Source organism: Danio rerio, chromosome 10, assembly GCF_049306965.1.
Source record: "Danio rerio strain Tuebingen ecotype United States chromosome 10, GRCz12tu, whole genome shotgun sequence".
Taxonomy (NCBI): Eukaryota; Metazoa; Chordata; class Actinopteri; order Cypriniformes; family Danionidae; genus Danio; species Danio rerio.
The window spans coordinates 7,470,553-7,496,245 of NC_133185.1; the positions used below are offsets into that span (position 1 = coordinate 7,470,553).

Below are 25,693 nucleotides of genomic sequence, written 5' to 3' on the forward strand. Positions count from 1 at the left end.
GAGTTTACTCGCACGTGACTTGTTTTAGCTCTTTTGGTCCAATTAGAAACTTTGCAGTGTGAAAGCGAACCGCTCCAAGAGCAAAGAGCAACAATGTAACAATTTTAATCTCTGTTTCGGAACAACTGAATCGATTCACAGGTGTGAAAGCACCCTAAGACTGAAGGGCTAAATTCTGCAAAAACAACTGTCCTGGATGTCCTTGATTTATTCTCTTATTAATTCTTTCATGAGCGAAATATCATTAATATCTACAATATTGGCTATTTTGAACTTTAACTGCAGCCCGCACACAAGCTAGTCACAGTGCTCTTGCTTTTGGTCGACACAACAACAAACGGCCAAGCCATCAAAAAGAATGGGTTTCAGAGCACATCACTTTCTATGTCTGGTGTGAAAGTCACTTCAGACCATGCAGTGACTATGAAGCACAGCCTTTTTCATCTCATATTCATTTATTTATTAATTTTCGGCTTAGTCCCTTTATTAATCTGGGGTCGCCACAGCGGAATGAACCGCCAACTTTTCCAGCATATGTTTTATGCAGCTCATGCCATTCCAGCTGCAACCCATCACTGGGAAATCAACTTATATTTTTGTTTTTGTCTTGAAAAAGGCATTTTTTGGCAAACTTTTTTTTCTTTAAATTTGAAAAAACTTTTTCAGTTTTGGAGTGAAATGTTCAACTTCTACTCTGTGGTTTATTCTTGTGACCTCGCTCCTGATCCAGCAATCGCTGTTTTTGGTTGGTCTAACTCACTTTGTTGGTTCAGTCATCAGTTTAAAAAAGCTGACCAATATGGAATGGTGTTAGCTAAAAAAATATTCTTTGTTTATGGAAAAAGGCATCGAAACCACTTTTTAAATCCTGAATTTTGTAATTTTCTAACACTTCACATTTCAAGAGTCCCCACCTAGATATGCTTAGCGTTAATAGCAGGTTTGGCTTGCTGTCCTGGGAGAGAGCCCGGAGACACTTACGCCAAAGGCTCCCGCCCAGTCAATAGGCATATAAGGGGATCTTAGATCAGGTAGGTCTCGAGAGCCCCCCGTTAGAAAAGGGAGGAAAAGGAAAACGAAGGGATTCTTCCAAAACGAAGCCATTTATAGTAAGCTTGGGTCACTCTGATTGGATTACTACTTATTTCAGATGAGAAGCCAGGCGTGCTCAATCATATCGCGTGCTCCTCTCGAAATCAGTTTGTGAAACTTCACTTAGATAACATATCTGATAACATTGCTGGCTTCGATGCCACCTGGAAACCCTATTTTAGTGAATTGGCAAATGCCCATTATAACAGTTTAAAGGTATAACCCTGTCATCGTCTGCAAGATGACCATATTGCCTGTGCCCACTGGCCTAGATATACATGTGTAACATTGTTGACCCATGTATAATCCTGGAGGAACTGATGTAATAATAGTTTTAAAATCTTTTTTTTTTTTTTTTGCTTTTCCTTTTTTTGTCTTTATAAATTTTGTTGCTTTTTGTATTGGTCTGTGTTGCTTTAAGAAAATTAAAATATATATAAAAAAAACTGTTAAAAAAGTTTCAAAAGATTGAACTGTATAAAATAGATTCCTCACAGAATTAATAGAACATGCTTGCTAGTTAAAATGCTTTTACAGACAGAACATGTGGGAGGATCTTCTCCAAGTATTAAAAACTTGTGTGTCATCCTGAAGTGACCGATTCTACAATGGGTAAAAACAATCTGGTCCCACCAGTTGGAGAATATATATACCTTTCTTTTATTATTATGAACAACACTGGCTCTGATGTGAACCATATGACATGACTCACCGATTAATAGCATTGCTGGTGTTTCTGGGTTTGGGTTTAGGTGGAGTTGCTGGATTTGAGTTGGCAAAGGCTTTTGTCATGGCTGCTACACGTCCTCTCTCTAGAGCTTTGACTGAGCGTCTGCGATGATCCTCGATTGTCTGTTTGGCGAGAGATCGTCTGCGCATGTCTGCAGCTTTAGACTTCTGCACTAAAACCACATGCAAAAATCACACTGGTTATTCTTATTATATATGCATCAGGGAGAACATAACACCAGAAAGAGAACTACTGACAACAACACTTCCCTTTTCAGACAAATATCATAAAGCCTGTTAGGATCCCCCTTGCCCCAATTATGATTCTTGTTACTGTAACAAAAATGTATCACCAAGTATTAAAAGTATGGATCACATATTAGATTTACAGTACAAACATTTTTTTTCCCAAATTCACATACATAGGGTTTTTCACAGTGTATTCACAAAACAATCAAAGATCGGATTCCCAAAATTGTAGGAATAAATGAAATGATATAATACTAAAAAATTTCCATTAATAAAAAATGGAAGTTACATTAATGATTTAAGGACATTATAAGAAACAAGAAAATCAATACACTTATAATTGTTTTGCATATCATCAAAAAGAAACGGATAAAATTAATTTGTTGCTTTTCAGTTACAACTCAATTGTGTACTTTTTTTTGTCATATTGTGGCACCCAGTCAACCCTTTTTTTAATTTTTTTATTTATTTATTTTTTATTACCTAAACTATGTACACATGGAACTATGAGGATGGCATTTTTAGGATCTTAAATGTACAATATTTAAAATACCTTATGTTCTTCTTTCTGTCTTTCGGTTATTTTTTCTCTCATTACTAGTAATAATACAAAAAATAAACAAAATAAAATTCACATCTTTCTAACTATTCATTCATTCTATAATAAATCTGGTCTTAACGGCAGAATATAATCTACCCATTTCCTCCATGTCTCAATAAACTCCTCAGTCTGTAGACGACGGTTCATTGTTAGCCTCTCCGTCTTATAGATTTCATAAATTATGTCAAACCAGTCACTAATTTGAGGTATTTCAAGCGGTAACCATTTTTTGGTTATAGCATTTTTTACAGGCTATCAGCAAAATTTTCAGCAGTTTTTTGTCAGATTTTTCTTCTAACATAGGATTTTTTTAGGCCTAAGTATAAAGTTGAGGAAGAAAAATCGATGGGGATATAGAATATATTTTCTAAATATTTATGAATGTCTTGCCAAAATGCCTGGATTTTTAAACATTTCCAGAAAATATGTGAATGATTTGCTTTATTTGAGCCACATAATCTCCAGCAGACTGCCTTTTTGTATAAATGTGTCTTTTGCTCAGGGATGACGAAAAAACGAATGATGTTTTTCCAACCAAATTCCCTCCAGACTGAGGAGGATGTTGATTTCCACTGTGTTTTAAAAATTATTTTCCACTCTTTCTCAGTAATTTCAATTTATTTTTTATATAATATGTGTTCTCTAATTTATTGTCTTGTAGACTTTTATACAACAAAAATTTTAACTAAAAAAGATGTAGTAGTGTAATGACGATACTGAAAATTGACAAAAAAAAAAAAGATAACAAATAATGAGATTATTTTTATGGAATTGCAGTAATGAGAAAGTAAGAGTATTTTGGGTGACAAAACAAACAAGGAGATATATATTTTGTAAAAATTTTCTGTTAATATAATACATTTACAACTTGCTTTTCAATGTTCTCTGGACATTTTGAAACAAGAAATTACATTAAAAAAACATTAAATGAACATCCAAATCAAATATTTCATGTTTCAGAAATACATCTAACGCGTTCAGAACATTGAGGGTTCATCCCTGTGCCCTAATCATCATGTTCCCTTCTAAGGGGTTTCGAAATGTTCGCTGTTGACATTGTAACATAAGTACATGTTCACTGTTAGATCAATTAATTGCTTTAATAAAAAAAACTTGACAAGTGACAAGTTGAACTTTTAAGGTGACTTAAAATTCAGCAAACTACAGTATGTGAAAAATGTGAAAATTAAGTCAATAGGTTTAACTGTCACCGTCTCGCTACCGGGACACTTAAGATAACTTCACTATATGTCAGTCTAATCCTAATCATGATTCTATCATGAATCATGATGCCTATATCTTCTAAATAAATATTTTACCATATGTCAATACAATATATTTTATAATATGTCACCTATTGGACTGTTTGCAGTTACATTTTTAAAGTCTAAACATAAGTCAGTAATGACAAACTATATATGATTTCAAAGCTTAAAATGTCTATTTTTTGATGGTTTAATTGATTTTAAGGAATTATTACTGAGCAACAGTTATTTATTTATTTTGAAACAGGAGTATTGATCAGAGTATTGATGTCTTAAGAGAATCAATTTTAATGAAACACAACAAAACACTGTCCAAACTGTGTTGAACCCTTTTAAATATAATAAAAATTGTACATCTGTCTAAAATGAGACTAAGCTTATATCTATATAGCAAAGTGTTGAAGATTGGCGTTCATTTAAGTCCTAGGTCTCAAACTCAATACCTGGAGGGCCGCAGCTTTGCACAGTTTTGCTCCAACCCTAATCAAAGATAGCTGATCTAATAATGTCTAGTGATCTTGACAACTTTGACTCGTTGGATCAGCTGTGCTTAATTAGGGTTGGAGCAAAACTGTGCAGAGCTGTGGCCCTCCCGGAATTTGAGGTCTATGAAGTTGAACATGCCATTTTCATGTCTATGTTCAAAAAGTGGGGGTTGCAGTTAAGGGGTTTTAATCACTTTCTACAAATAAAGTCAACTAATGGATTATTCAGAGATCCACCTGAATGTCCAGTACAGTAATGCAGATCCTAAATGAGTAGTACATGTAACAAATACAAGTTAAAATATAACAATAAATAATAAACTCATAAGAAAATAAGGTGTAGTGTTCAGCACTGATGAGGTTTGTCTTACATGTCTCCTTCCAGTCCTTATCCTCCTCCTCTAGTGTGTTTTTGCTGCTCTGCACCTCCTTTAGGCACTGGTAAATCTGCTGTTTCCTCTCCTGCTCCAGCCTCCTCAGCTCCTCCTCAGCCTTACGCCTCTCCTCCTGCTCCATTTTCTGAGCAAAAACAAGCATCCAGAGACCACAAATAAACTTAAAAGGAGAAAAAGGGAACAAAGGGTAACAAAAAAAGCCCCTGCAATAAGTAAAGTATTAGTTTACACAAAATATAAATTCAGTTATTAATTACTAAAACCCCCTGACACCTTTATTAATCTTTAGAATACAATTTAAGGTATTTCAGGTGAAATGTGAAAGCTCCCTCAAACTCCATACACAACAATGGTTTTGACTCGAGCAGAAAGGAACCAAAAGCATCCTCGAAACAGACCACACACCTGCAGTGGTTCATTCAAAATCCTATCATGTCAATTGTGCTCATATAAAACAGGAATAATGTCTTTATTCAACAGTTTCTCTCCTCAGTGTGAGTACAGGGTGTGCACCACATTCATGAGCACTGTGCACTGATGCATACCCTGGATGCCCATGACCAACTTTGAAACAAAGCACACATTTTATGAGAACCTGCACTGTAAAAAAAAAAAAAAGAAAAAGAAAAGAAAAAAGAAAAAAAAGTTGACTCAACTTAAAATTGTACGGCTTGGTTAAAACTTTACAAAAGGTCCAAACATCATCTGTATGTGCTCGTCATGGGATTCTACTGTGCAAAGTAGTCCACAGGGTTCACTGGTCTTAGTGTAAACTGGCTCGCGTGTTCACTGCTACAGATTTAAACTGTGACAAATGTCACTCCGAACCTGCAAATCTACTTCACATGTTTTGGACCTATCCAGCTTCGTTTCCTTCTTGGGAGTCTGTTTTTGATTCATTTTCAGTAATTACATTTATTAAAATTGATCCATCTCCGTTAATTGGCCTGTTTGAAATTATTCGTCAATACACACACACACACACACACACACACACACACACACACACACACACACACACACACACACACACACACGCGCAGGCACGCACACACACACACACACACACACACACATATATATATATATATATATATATATATATATATATATATATATATATATATATACACATACATACACAGTTGAAGTCAGAATTATTAGCCTTCCTTTGGATTTTTTTTCTTTTTTAAATATTTCCCAAATGATGTTCAACAGAGCAAGGAAATGTTCACAGTATGTCTGATAATATTTCTTTTTCTAGAGAAAGTCTTATTTGTTTTATTTTGGCTAGAATAAAAGCAATTATAAATTTTTTAAACACCATTTTAGGGAAAAAATTATTAGCCCCTTAAGGCTATTTTTTTCTTCGATAGTCTACAGAACAAATCATCATTATACAATAACTTGCCTAATTACCCTAACCTGCCTAGTTAACCTAATTAACCTAGTTAAGCCTTTAAATGTCACTTTAAGCTGTATAGAAGTGTCTAGAAAAATATCTATTAAAATATTATTTACTGTCGTCATGGCAAAGATAAAATAAACTAGTTATTATTAGTTATTAAAACTATTATGTTTAGAAATGTGTTGAAGAAATCTTCTCTCCGTTAAACAGAAATTGGGGAAAAAAATAAACAGGGGGTCTAATAATTCAGGAGGAAATCATGTTTTTTTTTATTTTTTCATAAATCACACTTTGATTATATACAGCTACACAGCTAACATGAAACAGACTGATATTTCCTAGTTCCTCTGAAAGGCCCTCTGATTCCCTCTGCAGCGATTCGTGGATCAGCTCCACGTCATGCCCGTACAAGCATGCGCTTTTCTGCTGTGTAAACAGTCAGTCAACCTCCTGCCTGCTCTCTAAAATAAAATCTGACATGTGTCTGTAACGAGTGAAAATGGGGTGCGACTCATTTAAGAGACATCGCTATTGCGTGTGTCTGTGTGAATGTGTGAACTTTCTGTATATGTGTGTAACATTTATGCGGGACTTTCTTTTTCTTTTTCTCTGATGCTCGGATTAAGTTATTTTCTGTAATATATCGTCACACTGTTTACAGAAGAATAAAACACAAGATGTGGGATGAGACCTGTGTGAGCCTTGATTTATTTTTCTGCTGCTATGAGTCAGGTGAGCTATTGTGTATTTTTTAACTCAACGCGTTACACAACGTCTTTCACATATATCCGGAATATGCAGGTGTAAGTAATATGAATCATCCACATATCTTTTGCAACTTCTTAATCTGAGATGTGAAACGCATAGAAAAGCTGCCTAAAGAGAAACAATGCAAAGTCGTGCACACACATAGAGAAAGGCTGCACACGCCGGTGAAGTATGTGTGTGTGTGTGTTTACAGCAGTTTGACTGATAAATATGAATTTGTAGCTAAATCATTTGTGGTGGAAAACAGCATTACCCATTGTTTACATCGTTGCTACAGCATACCGTTAACACTAGACACTGTACATGTCATGATCCATTTTAACAAATAAAAACACTTACAGGTTGTAGTTCACAGCTTCTGCTTTGAGGAGATTTTAACCGAATCCAGCACTGAACTAGGAGAGATTCTGGAGCTGTGTTTTGTCAAATCATGCTTGCTGTGTGTTTTATAATTCTCTGGAACATAATTAATATTGAACTGTAAGCACTTCTCTTTGTGTCGTGTCCTTTGGAAGCCCAAATACAGAAACAGAAGAAGTTCTGTGGAAATAGCAGCGTTTGGACTGCTTTTTAGCTCTCTCTGCTGTAACGTTACAGCGCCTCTGGCCACAGCCCTTAGCTGTGTGTGTGCGGTAAAAGTACGTTTGTGATCTCACAAGGCCCGCAAGCATTTTTTTGTAGTCCCCAAAATTCGTTCATTGTAGGCTTTGCTAAGCTAACTCTGTAAAAACCAAGGTCTCCCTTTGCATTGAACTTTGAGCTTTTAACATTCACAGATGCTGTTTATGTTTACACAGCTACATTACACATCAACTAAAGTTTAAAATATAATATCATAGTGGACCACCCCTTTAATAAATTGTATTGAAAACATTCTAAAAGAAGCTTTTTGTAAATATCCGCTTGATAATTTTATGTACCATATTTAAGTAATCTTTAGGGACTAATTTAATAAGACTAAAGGCATAATATGTCAAATAACTTCGTTAAAATACTCAAAAAAAAAGTCCAGTAGGATGACCACAACTCCCATGATTCCATGCCCTCTTGGGGGGGTCAAATTACATTTAAGTTATTAATAATGCAAATTACAATGAATGTGCCTCTAATTATTCATCACATTCTGAAATTAATGAGGTTAAAAAACAATATCAATTGACAGCTACTGATTGTTACTGTTTGTCATAGGTGTGAGTCAGCAGTACCTTGAGTTCCTCCTCTGCTTTTCTCTGTTGAAGAGCCTCAGCCTGTTTGGCTTTCTGCTGGACTTCCTGATCTGACAATACAACCTGCTCCGGTTCAAGATATATTCCAGAGAAACGCTTCTCCAGCTCTGCTGCTTTCTTAACCCTTGGCAATTGTAAGAGAAAACAACATAGAAACCACATATGCATAGGTTATGAGAGGTAGCTGACTACTCACAGAACAGAAAAATGCTGCTATGAAAAGAGGCCATGAAGGTCAGTGAGAACATTCTATGTACACGCCAGGTAAATTCCTTCACATTTGCATACTCACATACAGCACAAAAGAAATTCCTTTTTCTTACTGTCTGTCTAGTATGGTTTGTGGAAGGTTTTCCAAGACAAACAGGTTTCTTCACCTATTTTCCATTATATGAAACTAAGCCAAATATCAATTTGGACTTGGGCCCATATTTTATGGTATTATTGTGGCTGTGACATGATAACAAAAGGTTTCTACTTGAATCCCCTTATTACTGTAAACAGAAGCCTCTTCAGCTTTACTTCTGCCCTTTTGCTCAGTGCAGTTATCTACAGCACATATTGCATCATGGGAATACTAACCATATGTTTGTTGAACAGATTTACACAAAAGCAGTTTAATAATTAAAAAAAAATGCTATTTTAACTTCAGTCTAATAGTTTTATTGAAAAAACATAAGGAGGACGTAGCATAGTAGAAACAGTATTGGAGCACTGTGCTGCAACATTCCATTAAACCGGTAAAATATTTAACCAGTGTTGACAGAGTCGATTACTTTGTAGTTCATGCCAAGCAATACATTTTCAGTCAAATAACAATAAGTGTTATTTCAGAGTGTCACTATGTTCAATTTAAAACATTAAAGTCATTGAAATAATTTCATAATAATCTAAAAACATTTTGGAAATATAAAACAAAGCTTGTGATCTTATATTGATGATAATGCGAGGCAATTCAATCTTCAAATTATTAATGTAAATGTAAAATAAAATGCTCTATTATTTGTAATGATGAAATGAAATACAATATAATCTTAGATGAAAATTGTAGATATATTAAGCACAAAAAATTGCAAACTGGAGATAAGTAAACAAACATTTAAGATTTGAAATAAAACCGAAAAAAATCTCAATAGTAATATTTATAATAAACATAAATAAAATATGCATAACACAATAGCCCCTTTCACACATACAGACCTTTCCGGAAAATTACCGGCAATTTTCCGGAAAGGTGTGTATGTGTGAACGGGCCCTTTTTGAAAAAACCGGTAAATTCATTCCGGCTATTTTCCGGAAAGAGAAGTTGTAACATTACCGGTAATTTGCCGGAATGCTGCGCTGTGTGAACGCAGAAGGACGATTTCCGGAAAGAGCGCGTCCACGTCTAGATCGTGCTGACGTGAGACGTCTACTTTAGCCAATCAGAACAGTCAGACGCATTCCCGTGCGCGCGGTTTATGAGAATAAAAGCCCTTGAATATTTTTCCAGACACCTTTAGCTGCTAGATGTTAGTCAGATAACGTGTATATGTTCCTTCTTAATGCTAACTTTGTAAATAATTATCGATAAAAAGTTTATGATTATACGTTGTTTGTTTACCTTCAAGCTTTGCGTGTGCCCGTGAGCACCCATAGCACCAGCAAACACACATATCATGAACATCTCGACATGCGCAAGTGTTTCTCTATGTTTTCATTGGAGTTGTTCACAATACTGATCCATCCACAGAGTTTGTGATGTAGTCAAATGTTTACAAACACAAGCGCAACCGTTTAGAGCTCATTTCTAGTTAATGATGTCAGAATTTACCGGCATTTTGTGATGGATGTGTGAATGCTTTTTTCCGGAAAAATTCTGTAACGTCCTCGCCTGTGTGAACAGGGCTTTTTTTGAATTTACCGGTAAAGTCGTTCTGGAAATTTTCCGAATATTTACCGGTATCACTGTGTGAAAGGGGCTAATGTCTAAATCCTAAATAGAACACACAATAAAATAAGTTATATGCACCAAGAATATAAACGACAGTACATAAATATATACTAATATTTCAGATTCTCATGCTGTATTTCATCAAATAATAATTGTGGTTGCGTCATTAATGAAAGCTATTGACCTTATTCTAAAATGCGGAAGTGCGCTTGTTTTTGCGATTGTTTTAAAACTTCAGATTCAATCGTCTATTGGAGAAATGACTAGGAATAATTAACGGTCAAACTAATTACTCTACAAACAAATGTTTGCATGACTAGTTGGCGCCAATAGCCTAGTGGTTAGTGCGTCAACATATAGCACCGAGGTGCTCGCAGTGACCAGAGTTCGATTCCTAACTCAAGGTCCTTTGCTGATCCTTCCTCTATCTATGCTCCCCACACATTCCTGTCTCTACATCTCCACTGTCCTATCAATAAAGGTGAAAACCCCTAAAAAATAATTATAAAAAAATATATATATTTTTTTTTTTGCATGACTATACAAACCAAGTAGAACAATATAATAAGGAAATATCAGTTTACAACATCAAACAGAGAAACGAGACGTTTTTAATGTCTAAAAATGAATGAAAGTGAATGAGACCGGAAGTCTCGAGTCAGAAATATTCAAATGGCTGCGCCCGCTCGTCTACGAAGAATAAGGTGAATAATATAGTTGTTTTACCTGAGTTCCTCAGCCTCTCTCTGGGCCTGCAGGGCTGCTCTCTGGGCCATGATCTCATCACAGACTTGATCATAGGGTTTGTCATTTTGATGTTCTCCCATCACCCAAACCCAAACATCATCATCCAGACCCTTCATCCACGACACACTCTTTCCTGAAACTGCATAAATTACATGTATTTCAAAACATTCACACTACTGACAATATTTTTTTGCATTGAATGAACGTAGTGACCAGCCATGCCTCATGAATATCATGGTAACCCTTTACTAAATCCTCTATTTGATAATATTAGTTAATGAATGTCAACATGTAAAAACAATGAACAACACATGTAATTTTTATGTAAACGTGCACTTGACATAAGCGTGAACATTACACTCACTTTTTTGGCAGTGCCTCTTTTGAGATGTCGTGTCAAGTTAAAATAATATAAACCTTTAAATGCAGCACCACTCATCTGTTTACAGTAGCAAGCTATTTTATTTGATGGCAACATGGTGGAGCTTTTTAAAGGTCTACGTGACTGAGACTTTTATTTCAGTATGTTGATGTACTTCCAACCAAAACGGAATATTAAGTATGAGTGTGGCTGTCTTTTGTACATCATTCTCTCACATTAAACTAAAAAGTTAAGGGAGGGTATTAATATGCACTTAGTTTGGAAGCCCTCAGGTTGACATCAACAGAAAAATTGACACTTCATACACTTAAGCGAATGGTCCAACTTGCATTAAAGATTAACAAAACAAACAGTTTTTTTTCAATGGATTATAACTTGCACAGATTAATAACTTACTTTAAAAATAACAATGAGTGCTAGCAAAATAAACATTGCAAATTTAGATCTCATGTGGACTTTCAAAATCACTCTTGACCTTGGTGTCTCACCATTTTTAGATGCAAAGACACATTCTGTATGAACGACCCTAAAGTATCTTCATCAGCCATTTAGATTCATGGACTCAACAAACCCCATAGTGTAACTAATGCTAACATGCACAACTTTAGATTTTAATAACGCATTACTGAATGTTAAACTATGATTAATAAATGCTGTGCAAGTATTTTTCATTCTTACTCCATGCTAGTAAATACATGAACTTAACATTAGTCTTCCACCGCCCATGGACCTGTAGCTAAAGTTTTTGATTGTCTTAATTTTAAAAGTTTTCTTAAAGGGGCAGCTATTTTACCCCTTTTTCAGGATTTAATACAAGTCTTTTGTGTCTCTAGAATGTGCCTGTAAAGTTTCAGCTCAAAAAACCCATCAGATTATTTATTATTCCGTTTTAAAAATGGGAAACTTGAGATGTTGAGACATTGTAGCTGTTTTTGTTGCCTGTGCCTTTGATACAAATGAGCTAGTTCTCCCCGTCTAACGTTCCCTTGTGCATGGCTTCACAATCTCTGGTTAGATTACCGAAGAGACCGAGCAGGCTGATGCTCAATCAACAGGATAAGTTAGTGCCAGGCCTTGTAGAAATGTAAAAACCAAGAGAAGAATTTTAAAAGTAACTCGATAGTGTACAGGCAATCAGTGCTAAGCGCGTGAAACTGGTGTAACGTGGTCATGTTTTTTGGCACCTGTTTAAAGCGGTAAAGTCTAGATTGGATATGCGGCCGGCCAGAAGTGCGATATACACATTAATAAAGCAGCATTTTTTTTAATGACACTGTATAACAACAACTGTTTTTACATTACTGTGACGGTTGGGTTTAGGGTTGGGGTGGGGGTGGACGTTAATAAAATACAACAAATGAGAAATTTAATAAATAATAGAAATATTTCTCGTTAACTTCCGGCCGCAAACGTATCAGCTCTAGCAACAACCGTTTAAAGCCTTGCAGCAGCATTTTGACTTCCTCTCTTCCTTATCTTATGTGTTGGGTGTCAGAAGCTTAAAGTTGTGTAGCGCCATCTAATGATAAGGAGTGATTTTGCATACTCTTCTGCTTGACGCCAGTGAAAATTGCTTGGGTTTGAATACGGAAAAACGTCTCGTAAAACGCTGACGAATAACGCAAACGAAAAGCGTCCCGGTGTGTAGGAGCCTTAAGAAATAAAATTACTATGGGAGTCAATGGGTGCCAGCAAGCAACTTTTTTAAAAAATATCTTCTTTTGTGTTAAAGAGAAGAAGAAAGCGCAAATAGGTTTTGAACAAGTGAAGAGTTAATAAATGATAGCTGAATTTTCAGTTTTCCATCGCCGACGGCAGATAGACATCACAATGCGGAGCCAGCATCACGATCCTCTGCCCCGCCTTCGTCGCAGCAGCAACCCGCTCGAGAAATACACACACTGGCATTTCATATAGCATTTCTGAAAAGATCTCCCTCCACACTATACCGCTGAAAACGCACGCGCACACACACACATAAACACACATAAACACACACACACACACACACACACACACACACACACACACACACACACACACGAGCATGCGCTGCAGCATACGCTCATGTCTGAGCTCCAGGTGACTGCGGGTGCTTTAAACACAAAACCTCAGAGAGCAGTGCACGTCGAACAGTTTATCAAGAATGTACCGCTGAATCGTGTCTCACTATAGTTGTTAAAGGTGATATTTAATTAATCTTGTCTCAGGTCACAGCGTCAGTACACTGCTTCAATCTTTCGCTTTCACGCTTGTACTTAGTAATTTTAGCGAAAACCTCAGAGACAGATCACTCAGCCTATTCATGCCAGAGTCCTGCGGAAAAAGTGATTGACAGGTGGTGATTTGTGTGTAATTTTATTTATTTGTGATTTGGTTATGAGTAAAATAAAGACCATGTGGGTCAGGTAGTTGAAACGGTAGGCTAATAACTAATAATTAATTCTTTATGAATTAAATAATTATTCATAAATAATGAATTCACCGCAGCCTACGACGACAATCCCATCATTCATCCTGATGTTTCACATTAGACACTGTAAGATGTCAAATTGGTCGACATCGCCCAACCCTATTTTCACTGTCCCTTTATTGTGTGATATGACGAAACAGTGATCTTAAACAGAAAAGTATTTTCAATTCAAATGATTGCAGGTTTGGCTAGAAAACAGCATTGCATAGATCTCAACTTAACTGCTTATTCACATCTTAATGACAAAATGTTTGTGGAAATAAAAACCTTTTTTGGCTTTGGCATGTGCGGCTTCCTGTTTCTCCAGCTGTGTCTCTCTTTCTTTCCATCTCCTGATCTGTTCTTCTCTCATTTTAAAGAAGAGAACTTGTTTCTGTTCCTCGTTCAGCTCAGCCAGGAGATCCGGCTCAATGTACATGTCGATCAGTATCTGCTGCAGCATCTTCCCGTGTCACTGACAAACACCACCTTGACAGAACTCAAATATCTTCAGTCAGCAGAGGGGTAATAGGGGTGTCTCTTGTTCTTTGAGAGAGGTGGACTGTAAAAACACAACCATTTCAAACTCTTTTATGTTCTTCCTCAGACGAAACGTTATAGAAAATAAATTACGATACTTTACACAAACAAAGAAAAAAATACATCATAAACAAAACATTTCAACCACATAAAGCTAAAAAAAAATCTCAAAGAGAGAGAAAAAAGTTGGAGATAGATTTAGTTTGGGTTCTACCAATAAGGATTAAGCATTTATCTAGATTAAGATTTTGAATTATTTTGGATTGTTACCTGATAAGACTAATACATTTACATTTACAAATGAGGACAAGGAAGCAATTTACACAACTATAAGTGCAACAATGAATAAGTGCTGTAGGCAAGTTTCAGGAATGTAAAGTGTAAGAAGCAAAACATTAGTATTTTTTTTTCTGTAATACAGTTAGCGATGGAGCCAGAGAGGCAATTGCAGATAAGGAAGGAAAGTAATGGATGAAAAAAAAAAAAAAAAACAATAGATGAAAAACACAAAATAGCAACAGGAAATGTTGAGAATTTTTTTTACCACTTCATTTAGCCTAATTTCTTGCAAAAAATGCTTTTTAGCAACTCATTTCGTTTGGTATACTTTGTATCTTTATTTTAATGTATTTTTGCTGGTCAGTTATCTACAAAATAAACTAAATAAATCAATACATTTTAGGTAAAGTGGCATTTTTTTTTTAATAATAAAGGAATTATGAATTCAATTCAAGTAGGCCTATTATAACATTTTAAAATATAATATTTGACAATTTTCTTTATTTAATAGATTTGAGTTATGAATTACAGCATTACAATACTACTTGGTATCACAATACTTTAGCTGGTATAGTATCGTAACATGAATTAATGGTATCGCGACAACCCTAGTTTGTAGACTACCTAAAGGCATCACTTTAGTTTTACTGAAATTAATCCTATAACCTGATAGGCACTAAAATCTTTAATAACATTAATAAAATTATTTAAAGATATTTCTGGTTTTGATAAGAAAACAAAACAAAAATGAGACGAATCTCATGTACTACATTAAAAATCATTGATTAGCTTTAACATCTGCTTCATTTTAATTTCCATTGTTGGAACCAAATGATGAACACAGAATTGTTATACATATCAATTAGAAATCAGTATTGTGAGATGTAAAAAACTGAACAAGTAAAAAGTCAGATAAAATATAACTGAAGGCATAAACAGAATTCTGACTCCTTTTTGTGGGGAAATTTGGATATTTAAGCTCAGAAATGCTGGAAACAAAAGTCACAATTACACTTAAGTCACAATGTAAAAACATAGGAATACAGTGTAGTCTAACTGTTAAACGGATGTCTGGTAATCTCGAGACAAATTTATCATATTTGAACAAACCCAGAAGTTTTACATACAATATAAGAATGTAAACAAGCAACAGGAAGCTACACAAAACAGTCAATCAATCAATGCCAGATCAAATCCAGCACTAATGACTCACACACGCAGAGAGAGAGAGAGAGAGAGAGAGAGAGAGAGAGAGAGAGAGAGAGAGAGAGAGAGAGAGAGAGAGAGAGAGAGGTAAACTTACCGCTTTAATCAAGTCTTGACACACTCATTACTCGCATGGGGATTTGAGAAACACTTCAGTGGCTTACCTAAAAACAATCCCAAAAAAACGCCGACTATAACCTTTCATTCCTTTGAGAACTACACCTAACATTAGGAGAAACCTGTACAGAAAGGTAATTCTCGAGTGAAGTCAGTGGTAATGTTGAACACACCCTTAAAACTCAAACTCAGTTCCCTCCTACACTTGGTTCTTCCTCCGGCTCCGTGTGAAAGACACATTCAGCTGCATGAAAGGTGCTTTATGTGCCGCTCTTATATTTGTTTGCTTTATTAGACATGCGCGCAGTTCCTCTTAAATGCCGTCAGCCACACAATTCTAACTCATTTACTATAGCAATATAGTATATTTTGGTATATTTTGGATACATATTTAGTTACACATAGCGTAGCTAGCTTTAGCTTACATCCGTCCAGCAGATTCTTTTAAACCTCACAGTGCAGGTGAAAGGCGAAAAGTGCAGAGACTCAGCGTGGAATGTGTTGTTCAATGACCTCTGACACGGATAGGAAACAATTTTAAAGATTGAGTGATTTTAAGCAATTTTTCAAAGTTAAATTAAACGTACATAAACAGAGCGTTATACATTATGCACTGTTCATAATACAATATTGCATAATTAAATAACACAAATATTGATTAGTTGTGACGAACGACCCGCACTAGATAGAGCACTTGTCCATAAAAAAACACTGAAATAGCATATGGGTTGACAATATCTTAATGTTACCTTTCAGATTGGCATGCATACATTGTTTTGTTTTATGTTGAATTTAATGTACATAAACAGCGTGATAAAATAGTTTCATAATACCTCTGATTTGCATATTTTAAAAATCTTGATTTGAGCAATATCAGTGGTGACGAACAACCCACACTAGGTGGCGCACTTGTCATAAACCACCACCGAAATCGCACATGGCTGAAATTTCTTGATTTTCTTTCAGAGGCCTATGCATACATTTTATATATTAATCATGTAGTTTCAGTATGCTGTATCCACTGAAAAATAATAATGTAATGTAATATTTTAACAGTGTGTAGTGCAATAAGATTGTCATTGTGAGATTTTTTGTGTTTAATAAATCAGTTTCCTTGGCAGATGGACTGAATCATTATAAGGACACAAACATATACGTAATTAATGAAAATAAACAGCACATAGTTCGAACAATTAACTCTTATGAACTGCTTAGTTTCAGTGAATCATGTAGCATCCAATTTTCTGTTGCCTGAACTAAAATGGTCCTGTGGTCCACTACAGTGAACATGCTGTAAAATTAAAAATAAAAACAAAACGTAAAAAATGTAAAAACTCTAAATTGTAGATTTTTTTTAACCCAAAGGAGGTAGGAAATCACACATAAAAAAAGAAAAAAACATTCTTTGGGGCGACGCAGTGGCACAGTAGGTAGTGCTGTCGCCTCACAGCAAGAAGGTCGCTGGTTTGAGCCTCGGCTCAGTTGGCGTTTCTGTGTGGAGTTTGCAGGTTCTCCCTGCGTTCGCGTAGGTTTTCCCCACAGTCCAAAGACATGCGGTACAGGTGAATTAGTTAAACTAAATTGTCCATAGTGTATAAGTGTGTGTGTGAATGAGTGTGTGTGTGGATGTTTCCCAGAGATTGGTTGCGGCTGGAAGGGCATCCACTGCGAAAAACTTGCTGGATAAGTTGGCGGTTCATTCCGCTGTGGTGACCCTGGATTAATAAAGGGACTGAGCCGACAAAAAAATGAATGAATGAATGAACATTCTTTGGGTCTGAGGAGGATACAATCATTATTTATTTAGAAGCTGAACTTAAGTCAATGGAATTATTTATTATTTAACTTATTTATTTAAATATAAAGATATAATATATAAAAATATTGAAATATAAAAACCATATAAAATATTTTCATATACTCAATACAGGTTAAGTAGTTTTGACATTGATGTAGGAGTGGTGAGGTGTGGATAGCGATTCTTTGTCCAATTGAACTTATTTGGTACATTATAGGGGATAGATTTTTCTTTCTGAAAATATTTGGAAACTCTATCGATGGCACAGTCAATCACAAAGGAAGTATATCGACATAATAGAGGTAAAGTTGGTTTTATTTTCACACATTCGTTCATTTTACTGTCTCTATATTGTTTACCACGCTTATTTGAATATTCAATCGGAATTAGCATACAAGTATGACTTTAAAACAACAACATTACCATCTAATAGACTGTAAACAATGCTGTACTTTGATAGTCACTAACTGCTAATATGATTTCCCTATTTAGAGTTTGCAAAGAATACTTTTCTGAAAGTATATTATTAAGGAGAATGTCTGAATATCTGAATATAAAACCAACTTTACCTCTATGTCAACATAGACCTAGATCTCCTCTCCTTATATTCGGTAAGATAAACGCAATCATCATCATATTATGTTAATGAAACTGTCAAATGCCATTAAAACTGGATCAGACTTACCCCTGCACAACAGATCTGTAGGTAGAATAACAGAATTGAAAACATTGGCCAGGATGTCGACGTAGGCTGTGCTATTTCATTAAGTTTAGTACATTTACATCGAAAGTCAAGCTAAAACTCACCAACATTCATTAACATTTATGCAAATCACGTAATGGAAACAGCACAAATACACAGTGGGTAAAATGAATAGGCCTATTGAACACTTCACAGTTTTCTTAGAAAAAAAAAGGTGTTGTTGACTTGAAATCTTCATTAGATGTCAGTTACGACCACAGTAAAATACTAATGAGATATAATAATAATTACTAACTTATTGGTTTAGAAATTAAGTCATGTGTAATACAATTAAATCATACAGGGAAAATGTATTGAACACAGGTAAGGAAAGTGTAAAAAGCCAGTAGTTAGTAAGCAGTCCTGCCCAACATAAGTGTACATTAAGATTGTCTGGATTAGTCTCGAGTCCCGAATCCTACATTATCAGGATGATGAAGATGAAAGCAGGGTGGACATTTCAGCTAGACAATGAAACAGAGCCAAGGAAACTATTAAATGTTTTAAAAAAGAAAACAAACCTGCTAGAATTCCCCAGATAATCTCCTAAATTAAATTAAATAAAAAATAAGAACTAAAGATCTGAGTTGAGTCCGACAGATCCATCAAGATTTTTAGACTCTGTTGAAGTATGGGTAAAAAAAAAAGCACACCTGAGCAATGTATGCGACTTCATTCTCTATAAAAGAGGCATCTTGAAGCTGTCGTTACCAAAAAAAAAAAAAAAAAAAGCCTTTTAATCAAAGTATTAAATACATTTAAGTTGTTCAGCACCTCCTCCTTGTCATTCTTAAATTACTCTGTTGTGGTAATTCTATAACACAGGGAGACACAACAACTATAGTAATGTAAATATTTTACCCGATACTGTTTTTTTTTTTTTTTTTTGTAGAACTATAGGGTTCATATTTTTCTATATTACACAATAGTTTACTGTAGTAAAACACTAAGTATTCTATAGTATTTATTACAATTGATCAGTTATAATTAATATAAGTTCTAAGTAATATTTTTACTATTATTATCTCTTGGGTAACTATTGTAACCTTACACTGAGAAAGTCTAGTGTTTGTTAGGCCAAAATATCTTGATTAAATGATTTCAGAAGTTCCTAACCACAAAAGAAATTACTTTTATATTTATTAGACATTATACTGTATACATTATTGTTCCATGTTGGTTGAAGTGATAGTTGTATAAAATGTAAGTCATTTTAGCAATTTTAACAAAACATATTATGTTTGAACATTGATTGACTTGACTTATAAGTAGGGCTGGGTGGGCGATATGTATATATATATATATATATATATATATATATATATATATATATATAGGTGGGCATAGATTTAAAAAAAATCTAGATTAATATCACTGTAATCTTGGAATTTATCTAGAATTTAGATTAAAATGGCTCATTTAAATTCTGCCGAAGGCTTTGAGAATATGTGTGTTACCCAAATTAATGGCTAAAAGTAAGTCTTTGAGAACCGGTTTCTCAAGCCAGGTGGCGCATTAGACCAGGGGCTCATCTCCTGTTTCCAAAATGATTCACAAACTGCTTGAGAAACTGTTCTACTATGATAATTGGTGATAGAAATAAATTATGTTTTAATAAGACTTGTTTTTACTAACTGTCTATTTAAGTAAACATGAATTTTAGCTCAAAAACTTTTAAACCTGAAAATAAACTCGAAACAGCAATTTTTTTTTGATTACCTTAATCCGACTAAAGTCAAAACTGAACTAAACAGAAAGGGAATTAAGAGGTGGAGTATGCATATATTAGTGGCATTATTGAAGTAAACACCGCAATCAAACTATCACCGTCATGTAGGACTTTTTGCCATATTTTCCGACATCATCCACACAAGCATCGCGAAATGCGGAAGTTTTTTTTCTTTTCACTTTAAGTGCAACATATGTAACCAATTGAGGCTATTTATAAGTGTGAATTTTACTCAAAACACATTTTGTTCAAAACAACATAAACTTAAATAGGTCCTAGAAACCAGCAGTATTTATAAATGAGGCTTATTATGATCTTGTTGTTCTCTTTTGTATGGTAGATCAGTACGGTATTTTAAGTTTCTGGCAGTTATATTTATTTGTCATTCAGTCATAAATCACTTGATTTCTGTGGACTAGGCATGGGATAATAACCAGTTTCAAGGTTTACCACACTTTGGAAAAGTCAAGGTATTCAAACCGCAAAAAAAAGTGTCATACCGTACCTAAGGTATTCTGTATGTAAATAATTTTTTTAAATTGTTTTTATTTTATTGTTTTATGTGTATGAAATAGGTTTTTTTTAAACTAATGAAGAGAGCAGAGGCCAATGGTTTATTTTAATCATTTAGCCTGACATGTTTACTGTTCCAAAATATCATAAATTATTCCAAAACTAAAATATATTTGTGTTTAATGGGGAAAAAGTTGTTGTTTTTTACTAAGACATTTAAAAAGAGCATATTTTAGAGAAGTAATCACAATGCCGTCATACCATTAAACCGTGATAGGCTATCATACCGTCAGAATCTTATACCTGCCTATTCCTAATTTGTACTTTAAAAGGGTGGTCCAGAGTGTATTTTTAAGGCTTGGTTATGTTTATAAGATGCAAAGCAATGTGTGCTCATGCTTTATTTGTAAAAATCACATTATGTATTTCATATATTTTACTTAAACTGTATAAAGCTACTCAGCTAACATGAAAATGTCTGGCATATTTCCTAGTTCCTCTGAAAGTCTCGCCCTCAAGAGGCTATGATTGGTCAGCTAACATAATGTGCTGTGATATGCGGATCAGCTCCAGTAGTAATATGTAAACGTTTGCATATTTTTTTCGAGTTTGTTATTTGAGATGTAGAATGCAGGGAAAGCGACCATATAGAGAGAAACTGCAGCGCTGGTGAAAATTGTGGATGTTTACAGTGGTTTGATGGAGTCATATGCATTTAGCTAAATTGTTAACGGTGCCAAACAGCATTTGCCGTTGTGTACATCCTTGTTTACGTTCTCGTTTATGTCCACACTACAACACACAATTAATGCTAGAAACTGCTTGTAAAAGACCAATTTTAACAAATGAAAATCCTTACAGGTTGTGGCTCACAATCCACAGCTGTTTCTATTATGGTTGAACTGCTCCTTCTTTGAGGAGTTTTTAGATGAATCCAACGCTGAACTGGAGGAGATTCTGGAAGTTTTCCTTTGTCAAATGGAAGAGCTATAATTTTTTAATAATTCTCTGGATTATAATCAAAATTCAATTGTAAGCATTTCTCTCTTCGTGTCGTGTCCTTTGGAAGCCCAAATACAGAAACAGAAGGAGTTCTGTGGAAAGAGCAGCATTTGGACGCCATTTTAGCTTTCTCTGCTATAACTTTACAGCATCCCTGGCCACACCCCTTCGCTGGGCAGGGTGCAAGTGTGTGGTCATTGAACGTATGTATATATGTATATTTTGTAGTCCCCAAACTTTGTTCGCTGTAGCCTTTGCTGAGCTAACGCTGTAAAAGCCAGTGTCTCCCTTTGAACTTTGAGCATATTACATTCAGAGATGTTGTTTAGGTTCACATAGCTACATTACCAATGAGCTAAAGTTTACAATATGATATCGTAGTGGACCACCCCTTTAACACTCCCCTGTATTAACAAATTAAATCAAAGTTATGGTTTGGTGATTTATTCTGAATCTTATGATTCAATGTGTAGATCCCGTTGAGTATGTTACCCAAGTCTGGTCTGGTCATAGTTTAAAAACACATTTAACCAGTTAAACTCTGCTGTTATTTTGGGATTTCCGCCTGGATTTTGCCTACCCACATTTAAAAGCTTCCCAAATCCACATGCAGAGGTGTAAATGCTACAAAAGTGTTTAAAATAACTGTATATGTTGTCTGTGTTATAATAAACACCTAAAAAAAAAGAGGCGCTATTTGTATATTTTTTTATAAACTCAAATTTGAAGGTGTACCTTTTAGGTTCTGTGTGGTCTAGCTTGCTGTAATTAATTTTAGTGGTTCCTGCACATGTCTGTAATCATAGGAAAAAAGAAAAATGTCTCTACCATAATCTATGCAAAAGTTATTGTATTCCTACAGATGAGAGGTGCTGTACAAGCCACAGGGATCGATCATTGTTTTCATATTTCACTATTCTTTTGTTTGATCAAACATAATTCACTGTGTTTGGACCACGTCAGACATATAAAAGGATTACTCATGCACATCACCTCATAAACAGAGGAGAACGGCCCTGAAGCACACAGCATAAGGTAAGAGATGACAGCTGTCTGTGCTATCTGGGGATGCTTATTGATCATAAAGGTATTGTTTTCACTTCTGCGCCATGGAAAACACTGTGATTCATTCGGCAACTGTGTGAATATAATTCAGTAAAAAGAATGCTAGAACCATATGAGCACCGGCAAGAGCTTTCATTTGAGCTATAACTTGTACATGCGTCATATAAAAAATATGAAAATAAACCAATGTTCAATACGCAGCTCGGGTTTCCAAAATACTGTGTATTTAAGTGTAAATAACTTTTGTGCAGTAGAATAAAAACCAAAGTGATGCATATGTGCATAAAATATAGATTCTACACTTTCAAACGAAACCACTAAAGGGGGTCTGGTGCAATGCTAGCCCTTTAAATTTTAAAGTGAAAGTCGATGACGTCTGCAGAGTTTAACTGGTTAAGGTGTTGTTCAAAAAACCTAACCTGTTTATCACACTTGATCAGAATTTTTTAAAAAACAACTTGTTTACCATCCTGCCCCCGCCCCCCGCCCACACACACACCCCAAAAAAGTTTGCTGTAGCATAAATTGAAAGAAGAAGGCATTTCCTGTGTCATGCTGCACTGGAATCCTGTAATTTATCCATGTTTATATGAATCTGTGATACTATCTTGCTGGTGCTTCATGTGGCCTTGGAAGTTGGACATAGCAAGGGTGTAATTAGTAGTGATCCGTGATGGTTTACGTACTTGGCCCTTTGATGTCAGCAGGGTTGGAAGTGAAGAGGTATTGCATGAGCTGATGGCTGATTTGTGCAGCAAGCTCAGTTGGCTGAAGAGACAGTGAGGGACAGATAGCACAGATAATCACCTTTGTAGAGTTCAGAAATTCGCAGTGATTGGACAGCACAGAGTCTCTGGAAACTCAACTACATCAAAGTGTCATGACTGGAGTTTGGCTAGTAGTGATCATGGTTTAAAGAGCAGGTCATCTGTTTTATAAAAATATCTCATTTGCAATGAATGCAGGTAACCTTTAATGCTAATCTAAAAAGTGCATGATTTATAAAGATATTGTCTCTCAATAAGAGAATCAGCTCTGAATTGCTTTGTAAAAAGCAGTTTAAAAAAAGTTTTAAAAGTTTTTATTTTTATTTTTTTACTATTTTGCCTGCTTTACCCAACCACTTCAGCATGATTAAAGTAACTTCTTTGGACAATCCCGTCTGTCTATGAAATTAAAACACCCTCGAATGGGTGTTTTGGAACAAACTGTACATAGATACAGAAAGACCAGTCAAAACTGCTTGGAGAGCTGACCAATCAGAGCAGAGTTGGCTTATGGAAGGGAGCGATTCGCAGATCTTAAAGGGATATTTCACCCAAAACTGAAAATACTGTCATCATTTACTTACCCTTCACCTGTCACAAATGTGCTGAGTTTCTTTTTTTCTGTTGAGCACAGAAGTTATTTTGAAAATGTCTGCTAACCTTTGATTTCCATCAAACAGTACACCAAACAAGCTTTTTGGAAGTCATAGGCTAAGTGTGAACTCTTGAATCAATCTCGTAGGAGAATTTAGCTTTTATAATCCAAAATAAATAAAGTAATCCAACATGTGCGCCCGAAAGCTCTGCCCCTTCGCTACGCGAGCAAAACTGTGGTCGTTGAGTGCGTGAAGTGTCCAACATTCCATACTTCCTTTTAACGGTTGAATGAGTGCATCATCCAGGTAATTAAAGTGAGCTTACTATTTAGAATTTTCAGTGTGAACGCACTACTTACACTATTTATACTACAAAATGGCGTAGAATAGTGCATAAGTATGCAATTTGGGAATTATTACTTAACAGAAAGTGAACAATACTATGTTTAAGATAATGGCAGTGCCAATTTCTTGCTAATTTTTATTATATCATCTAAAAAAAATGGTTAAAGATTTATCTTTCTTGTGAATTACTGAACTAATAGTAAGTTGCATAACCATGGTCTATGAGACCTGCTTCGCATCTGTGTTGCATAGAGAACCAACTTCTGGTACTTTTGAAAAAGTTCTACACATCACAATCCTTCTATATTTCTTGATTTTGCTACATTTTTTATGTCAGCCCACAGGTTTTCTTTTTAGTTAAGATCCAGGGACTGGGCTGGCCGCTCTACAATACTTATCTTGTTGGTCTGGAACCAAGATGCTGCTTGTGTATGTCTGTGTTTGTAGTCGTTGTCTTGTTAAAACACTCATTTCAAGGGCATTTCCTCTTCGGCCAAAGGCAACACATGACCTCTTTAAGTATTCTGGTGTTTAATTTAAATTAATGCGTAATTCCTGTGGTGATAAACAAGCCCAGCACTGTCAAAGGAGAAGCATCCCCATATCATGATGCTTGTACCACCATGCTTCGCTGTCTTCACAGTGTACTATGGATTGAATTCAGTGTCTAGAGATGGCAGATGACCCCCAAACACTGAATTCAAGACAAACCAAACTCATGGTGCAATCCAAATGGGAGATATAACACTTGACAAATTGCAAATTGTCAAAGTAAACACAAAAAAGGGAACATAGTCGTGTTAGTGTGTGTGTAAATACACACAATTCAAAACAAATAGTGTCACGATCAACAGCGATCCAGCCTGTGCAGATTGCTGGTTAACACCCAGATCACATAGGACTACAAATTTGCTGGTGAATGGACTACAAGAGCCAGTCATGCACCACACATACACACACACACACACACACACACAACCGGTTCCTGATTCTGACTGATTTCAAACAAACAGCTGACGCTGCTCAAGTACTGATTACAACAGGGCTGAGGCTTGTTATACGTTTATGTGACATTACAATGTGGTTTCTGTGCCTTGTCTTGCTGGTATTGACCCTTTCTTTGTTTTGCTTGTTTTATTGTTTATCCCTGTCTGCTGCCTGCCTTCTGACCACTCGCCTGTTATTTTGACTATGAATCTGTATTTGCTTGTTTACATTTGTTTGCCCCTGTGCTTACTAGGGTTGGGTATCGTTTGGGGTTA

The 25,693-nt window shown here is 35.4% G+C and overlaps 1 protein-coding gene across 3 annotated transcripts in view; it reads right to left on the minus strand.

The window, feature by feature from the left end:
- Positions 1-16,402, minus strand: part of sh2d4a (SH2 domain containing 4A) — a 31,802-nt gene extending 15,400 nt beyond the window's left edge. Inside the window, exons 1-7 of one of the 3 annotated variants that reach the window (XR_012386119.1) lie at positions 16,048-16,124; positions 15,855-15,921; positions 14,021-14,294; positions 10,878-11,037; positions 8,198-8,342; positions 4,793-4,940; positions 1,805-2,154 (exon numbers count right to left, since the gene is read on the minus strand). Coding sequence is in view for 2 of the 3 variants with exons in the window: in XM_073914420.1 (XP_073770521.1) it covers positions 1,805-1,994; positions 4,793-4,940; positions 8,198-8,342; positions 10,878-11,037; positions 14,021-14,195 (818 nt within the window). In the remaining variant the exon portion in view is untranslated. Of the gene's footprint in view, positions 1-1,804; positions 2,155-4,792; positions 4,941-8,197; positions 8,343-10,877; positions 11,038-14,020; positions 14,295-15,854; positions 15,922-16,047; positions 16,125-16,299 lie in introns of those variants that run through there. The other 2 variants (XM_073914420.1, XM_005156459.6) reach the window with 2 other exon arrangements.
- Between the last annotated feature and the right edge of the window lie 9,291 nt (positions 16,403-25,693).